We start from the raw sequence: 7,672 nt of genomic DNA, 5'->3' as shown, positions 1-7,672 counted from the left end.
TCTCTCTCTCTCTCTCTCTCTTTCTCTCTTTCTCTCTTTTTCCCTCTCCCCCCCTCTCTCTTTCTCTCTCTCTCTCTTTCCCTCTCCCTCTCTCCCCCTCTCTCTTTCTCTCTCTCTCTCCCTTTCTCTCTTTTTCCCTCTCCCTCTCTCTCTCCCTCTCTCTCTTTCTCTCTCTCTTTCCCTCTCCCTCTCTCCCCCCTCTCTCTTTCTCTCTCTCTCTCTCTTTCTCTCTTTTTCCCTCTCCCTCTCTCTCTCCCGCTCTCTCTTTCTCTCTCTCTTTCCCTCTTTGCCTCTCCCTCTCTCCCTCTCTCTCTCCCTCTCTCTCTTTCCCTCTCCCCGATCATCCGGATCCAACTTTACCTATAATTTTTCAGCTTCTGCCTTTCGGGAGCAGAAGGGAGCTGCTCCCGCTGTCTTGCTTAGACCCCAATCGCCCCTCGCCACTTTACCTCCCTCCCCCCGCCCCGCAGTGAAAAGTCTGTTTCTCTGCTTAATTCTCTTAGTTCGGTGGCTTCCCCCCCCCCCCCGCTTTCTCCATTGCTCCTTCCTTCGCCGCCGCCGCCGCCGCCAAAATCGTGGCTTGCTCTCTAGCGGGGCGAGGGACGATCCTTTCGCTCAGCGCCCTCCGGTGCCTTCCTCCGTGCACCTGTAGCAACAGCCCCCTCCAGGCTTCGCCGATTGCCTTCTACTGCCTGGTCCCGTCGGCAGAGTCCAGGCCCGGGAACCAAAGAACTCCGGATGACGAGGAAGGTTCGCCTTGCTCTTTTATATAAATCCGTGGGCAACTTCCCGCTCCGCCTGGACCGCGCGAGTGATTCTCTCGAGGTTCGCTGGGTCGCAAAAGGAGCCTCGGCATCGGCTCTGCTAGGCGGTTCAGCCGCACCTTCTTTCCCTTTTGCTCGTTTTGTCTCCAGGAGCCTTTCTGCCCTAAAAAAGACACTGGAGCGATCTACACATCAGAGGGATTATGCCATAAAATAGGGTCACATTTTTATTGCCCGTATTGACAGGGTGTGTTTATTAACAAGCTACAACCGTATATATGGGGCAGATATACAAATCCTTTTGTTCTTGGCGTATTAAAGAAATAAATGGCAACAATTCACGGGAGAAAACCATTAGGTCTGGAAGAGCTAGTGGTAAAAGGAAACCAGACAGCTGTAGCCAAAAAAAAAAGCCATCCTGGTACAGCTACCTAGCTCGTGGCAGGCAGGCTTTTGAAATGAATATATTTTAGAAGTCTCTCTTAACCGAGTTCTCTCTCCCCCAAAATCAATTTGCGGAAGGAAGGAAGGAAGGAAGGAAGGAAGGAAGGAAGGAAGGAAGGAAGGAAGGAAGGAAGGAAGGAAGCCTTCTCTTCTATATTTTTGACCCAAAAACAGTTCCTCAAAAGATACTTGTTTCCCTTGTATCAACCTCCTCTTCTGATTCATTGGAGAAGATGAGAAAACAGCTTATTTTATTTGCAGCTCTCTTAATTCCAGAAAATTAGTGCAAACAAACTGCAGTGTCTTCTCGATATCCTATTAATTTCTTATGGCCCTTAGTGCTGTTTTGGTCTTACATTTGACCAATGATGGAGTCTGGCCAATGAAAACTTGTGTCACAGCTGGGTTCCTTTTTAAAGGTATTGTCAGAGTCTGCTTACCAGTTTTAATGAAATATATTTTCTAGTAGGTAGGTTTAGGATCAAAGTACACTTTTAAAAAAAGTGTCACTGTTGAGTATAAAACACTTCCAAGGAAAACCTTATTTGGAGGGGAAAACACAGAAACTAAGATAACCTTATTGCCACCTCTTTGTTTCCTACACACCTTTCTGTAAAATCATCCTGAAAGCAATCAAAGATTGTGCTTCTTCTTCCTATTTGGTTCTATTGCCTGGTTATATTCAATCAGTCTTAATTCCTGAGTAAATCTGGATAGGATTGCACCCTGATCATTCCCTTCACATAACCAAACAACCCCAAAATAGTCTAAATCTGACTTGCAGCCCAATTTAAAAGGTCTGCCTCGACAAATATGAAAGGATAGTCTTGAAAAAATAAAGCAAAGTAAAATAACTTCTGCAAAGCATACACTGACATTTCTGCTTATTTTTTTTCCCTATGGAGTGAATTCAGATTTTAGAAATGACGAATTAAAAAAACTTTTAAAATAGTCCCAAACTCATCTTAAATCGTTTTTACCGAGAAATTAAAATTGCACCAAATTCCAATATGACTTAAATGTGTTTTCAACTGAAAGAAAAGTGAAATGGGGAAAAAATCATAATGCAATATTACTTTCTGAAAGGCAGAGTACTCCTGCTTGAGATTCTGTCCCCTTTACTGAATTATTTTGACAAGTAATCTTATCTCTGTATAATCAAAAAATAACTTTTGTTAACTTCAGTGGAATTTGCTCCCATGGATTGTATCTTAAAGTCTTCCTGTAGTATTCAGGCCTACTAATTTGCAAATTAACTCTCATTGCTCCTGAAGAGGAAAACTCTTATCTGGAGAAGATCCGGTCTCATCAAATAACCAAATAAACTAAAATTCACCTGCGGTATAAGGGGGAAAAATGCCCAAAATTAGACTGCTTGGAAGGAAATGTCTCTGATAAAATTGCAAGGGATAGCTTCCAGCTCTTTCTCAATATATATTTTGTAAACAGTAATAAAACTTTTTTTTATAGTTATACTATGGTGATGAACTGTGGCAATAAATGGAATGAGACCATATGACAGGTGGCAAGCTACTGTAGAAGACAATTTAAAAATTACAGCAATTACAGCGATTATATATTTTTTTATAATGCACATCATATTTTAAAAGCAGATGTAATGCCATTTGGAACCTTAGTTATTAACCAACTTCCATTAAGTAAAACTACTGCTTTGTGCTTTATTGCTTCAGTCAGAAGATATATACCATCCCTTCTTGTCCTCTCCATTATCAATAGGGGCATAACACTCTAATTGAATTTATGTATACTTTCCTAACCTAAACCCAGTTAAACCGAAGTCATCTATGCATTTGAACAACTTGATGGTTTAACACATTCTTCGTAGCTTACCAAAACTCTTATACAAATATGAGAACATATTAAATGTTGCCTTCTGATAACATCTTTGAGTCAATAAGATTTCTTCATTTACAAACCATTTATGATTTTTAACAATATCTTAAATCACAAAAGAAGCTGTTCTTCCATTTATCAACTTTATTCATCAACATGTAGAATCATTGTTTACGGACCCCTTGTGCTTTGCTTTAGCTAGGGAGAACTGAGGAAAATTTAATATTCTTTTAATATGGATCATAGTAAAAAAAATTACTTACATTATCAAAAACCTATTCCATTCACAATTAATACACTTTAAGATAAAGCCTTTATTTTTGCAGCATGTTGATGACATTTACAACATAATCCTAAATGAAATATGAAAATAACTTCATTTCTATTTCTGTGAAAGATTTACTTAGGAGTGGCTTCTCTATACGTGTGCATATAGGAGTGCAATCTTACTGTATTTTGTATTTCTTGAACATTCTTTCTAAAGACCAAAAAAGATTGACAAGAGTAAAAGAAAAAAAAAGAGCCCTTACAGACCAGTGACATGACATTTTTAGCATTGATTCTGCAGTGCAGCAACTACTTACTTTGTTCTTGAATTCCACACTATTCTAAAGCTTCACTGGATTTATACTACCCTCTTGGTCACAAACTGGCTAAACACCTAATGGGTTCTGTGAAAATAGTCTGTGTCATTTGTTTGTGGAGTAGGAAGATAAGAAATTGAGTCAGTTCAGGAAACCATGTTAAGGATATGCATAGGTAAATCTGGTATGTAAAGATAGTCAAAATTTGCCTCTTCCACCACTAGTTCCCTCAAGCTTATTCTGAATCTGAAACCCTAAATATGTTTATAAAGGAGCAAGCCTAACTTGAACACAAGAGACTCACTTTTGAGTAAATCAGCAGAAGTTTGCACTCTTAAGTTTACAAGTGGCTTCCTTAAGACTGTGATTTTCACGGAAGTGTGTTGGAAGTAAGCCATCATGATTGATGTGGCACAGTAGGACTAAGAAATGTGTGGGTTTTGATGCTGGCAGTTATTCTTTCTCCAAGGAATTGAAAATAATAGTTCATATTATTGAAGCTCTGGATATATGCAGAGCATGCTGAAAAGAATCGCAGCCTCCCCAATTAAAGGTCTTGAGTAGTAATGGAATACGATAAATCTCATATTTGTTCAGAATATATATTTTCAGGATTAGCACATGTCACAAAAACTGTATGTTAAATCAATACATTGGCCTTTTGATCTCCATCTCTCCCCCTCCCACCTGCCACTGCTGCCTAAACATACAAGAAACTAAATTAATTCCAACAGAGAGGCGATAATCTACTTTGTTCAAACATCACATATATATCAATCAAGCCTTAATTTCAGTGGAAGTCATATAAGCGAACATAGACTTGAACAAACAAATTAAAAAACTTATCAGCTTTTATACTAGTGCCTGTAGGCAAAACTTCAAAAATATTTCAGCTAGATATGTAAATCATAACATGTAGTGGCTGATGTGATATCTAGTTTTCTACCACTTACAAGACTTAAAAAATAAACTCACCTAGCTGAGTTTCTTTTAGCATTATGTTCCCCTTTTGCTTCAATTATAACCTATTAAAATTCTTGTTTTCCCAAGACGTACTAAAATGAACATATAGGCAGCATATGATGTGCTTATTCTTCCAAATGGAGGCCTTTCAAGGTCTTTACCTTCCATAAGTTTCTTTACTGTTTTATTGGACTATTTATTGTACGCAGCCCAGGGCCACTTTCTGTGAGATGGTCAAATCAAAATAAAAAATAACTTATTTTATCTAGGCTATCTGGCATGGAATAAATTGTTGCAGAAAGGAAAGCCAGCCAGTTATTGACTACGTAACAAGCTGATTTCCTTCCTTCTTGATGTGATATTGGGGATACAGAATTTGAGAAGGATAAACTTGGGCAACAATTTGCCATATAAATTGTGGGCTGTTCTGTCACATTGCACATTGCGCAATGTGCAATGTGCAATGTTATACTGACATACTGTTTCTAAGTATGATATTTCTCAGTATATCACAACCTTTGTTCTTTACTCACTTTCTTGGAGAAATACACATGGTCACTGGATTCCTGTAGTGGAATAAGACATTTATGATAAATGCTAAACTTTCTTGGTAAATTCTAATATTTCTAATGGAGGAATTTAAAGTATTGTTATAAACATATAGAGCGTTGTTTATTATTCCATTCACATTGTTTTCTAATGGTATTGCCAGAGTGTGCAAAGTGTACACTTCAAACTGGGTAGTGATATTGTGTCAAACACATGTATTGCATAGATAAAGTGAAAACAACAAATGGCTACATATCCCTGTCAACTATGTGCTTGGTGATAAACCCCAAATTTGACTGCTAAGTAATGTGTGTGAAATAGCTCTCACACCAGGAGAGTTTCCAAATAGACTGCTAAGGACAAAGCAACTCTTGTGTGTTTGATCTGCTAAGTTGCAGAAGACTTTAAACACTGCAGATAAAGACTCTGAGTTAAGTGGATTATATTGGCTAAATTAATAAACACAATGGATTGGATGGGTGATTGCTTTGATCTAGTGTAATATTTTAATGTGTGGGCATGGGAGGTTTATCTGATAATTTGATTTTGCTAAGAATAATCTTAAGACATTCACCTTATGAAATAAAAGGATATTATAAGCCAGAATTTCACAATTAATTCCTTCTCCATTTTAAAACTTCCGTAACATCTGAATGTTCTTGTTCTATCTTATTTCACATACTCTCATCCATGTACTTTTTCAAAATGGAATGCTTTATCTTATTGGCATCAGTGTCCGTGTTGCACATTTTGTGAAATAAGCTTAGTTGCCACTCCTGTACAGGCTTTTATATTCCTACTTCATTAGGCTATGGACATTATATTTTCCCCAAGAATTTATGCTCTTTATATGCTCTATACTGTATAAGGAAAAAAAAGTTGCTATTCCTAGCATTTGGCCATCTAATTCTCATCTCATCAAGTAATTGATCTTTGTTTGCTTTACTTCCAGGACACCTGAGTCCCACAGCCTGTACGTTGAGAAAACACAAGACCAATCGGAAGCCTAGAACACCTTTTACAACTTCCCAGCTGCTGGCTTTAGAGCGCAAATTCCGTCAGAAGCAGTATCTATCCATTGCTGAAAGAGCTGAATTCTCAAGTTCCCTCAACCTTACAGAGACCCAAGTCAAAATATGGTTCCAGAACCGGAGGGCCAAGGCAAAAAGACTGCAGGAAGCAGAGCTGGAGAAGTTAAAAATGGCAGCGAAGCCCATGTTGCCATCCGGTTTTAGCCTGCCTTTCCCTATCAACTCGCCTCTCCAGGCAGCCTCTCTCTATGGAACATCATATCCCTTTCACAGACCTGTGCTTCCCATCCCACCTGTAGGACTCTATGCTACTCCTGTGGGCTACAGCATGTATCACTTATCATAAGAAGACCAGAAAGGGATGATGGAGTGTACTCAGTTAAAAAGTGCTGTACAGAACCATGACTGGTCATTTTCCACCTACTTGTAATGTGCCTTATCAAATATATACCTAGGAGTTTGAACCCAGAACCCCGTATTCCGCAACTTGGGAACCAACCAAATGTGAGCTCACCAGCTAGAATCTGATCGTGAATGCAAGTTTTTTTTTAATATGCAGACTTTAAGGATTATAGTTTATTTATATACTGCATAGGGAAGGGGGATTACAGTGATAACTATTCCCATGAAAATGTATGATTTAATTACCAGCCTCCTGGGAGTTCCCAGTAAACCTGTGGAATATCATTCTCACACACACACACACACACACCCCACACACACACACACACACACACACACACGCCCCTTGAAGTGAGAAACTTTTCTTATGCCTGTTTACTCAGAAGGAATATATCTCACTTTGTTCAGTAGTACTTATTCCCATAGAGTGGTGTGAGTGCAGGCATGGAGGTAAAAATGCACACGTATTCTTTGACTGATTGAGGAAGCTTAAACATATAGATGAGCTTTATTTATAAAACCAACTTCAGAAATAAAAGCTGACTTGAGACTGGGTTGGTTTCTGTATTTCTCTTCGGACCCTTCACTGCACTCCAGTCCTGGAAACTGAAATGCAACTGGAATACTTCAGCTGCAAAATGGTGGATGGGGTGGATTGTTGATCTGATTCCTTTATAAAAATTCCCTCCTGGAATATTTCCTGTAGAATGGCACCCATGAAGTGGGACTCCCCACTTCTATCTTGTAAAGGATTTCTACAGATGCAAGTTTTGCCAAGTTTTTGTTTGCAGTTTTTTCTTGTTTGTAAGGCAGCCTTCCGATGGCTACAGGGGTAGGCCATGGCAGAGGAAAACCCAAGAGGCCTCTTTTAGATTTGTCTTGATCCCAGTTGCCCCGTGTCCATTTAATCATTTAAATCAAGTCTGCAGTTCAACTGACATTTTGATATTGGGAACAAACAGGTTAGAGATAGGAAAAGAGGATATAAGAGTTGTGCATATGTGCAGAGACACAGATGAAACCAGAGTTGTTTTGTGTTGCAGAGTTGTTTTGTGTTTATTGCAATAATCTTATGATTTAA

At 38.9% G+C, this 7,672-nt stretch overlaps 1 protein-coding gene across 1 annotated transcript in view; it reads left to right on the top strand.

Moving 5' to 3' along the window:
• Positions 1 to 6,887, top strand: part of MSX2 (msh homeobox 2) — an 8,343-nt gene extending 1,456 nt beyond the window's left edge. The window contains exon 2 of the mRNA XM_015821114.1: positions 6,111 to 6,887. Within this exon, the coding sequence (XP_015676600.1) occupies positions 6,111 to 6,535 (425 nt within the window). The 3' untranslated portion in view covers positions 6,536 to 6,887. The remainder of the gene's footprint in view (positions 1 to 6,110) is intronic.
• Positions 6,888 to 7,672: the final 785 nt, after the last annotated feature.

This window comes from Protobothrops mucrosquamatus, unplaced genomic scaffold, assembly GCF_001527695.2.
Source record: "Protobothrops mucrosquamatus isolate PMUCROS unplaced genomic scaffold, P.Mucros_1.0 scaffold1253, whole genome shotgun sequence".
NCBI lineage: Eukaryota > Metazoa > Chordata > Lepidosauria > Squamata > Viperidae > Protobothrops > Protobothrops mucrosquamatus.
The sequence above is the reverse complement of the archived record's forward strand: the minus strand, read 5'-3'. Positions and strand labels throughout refer to the sequence as shown.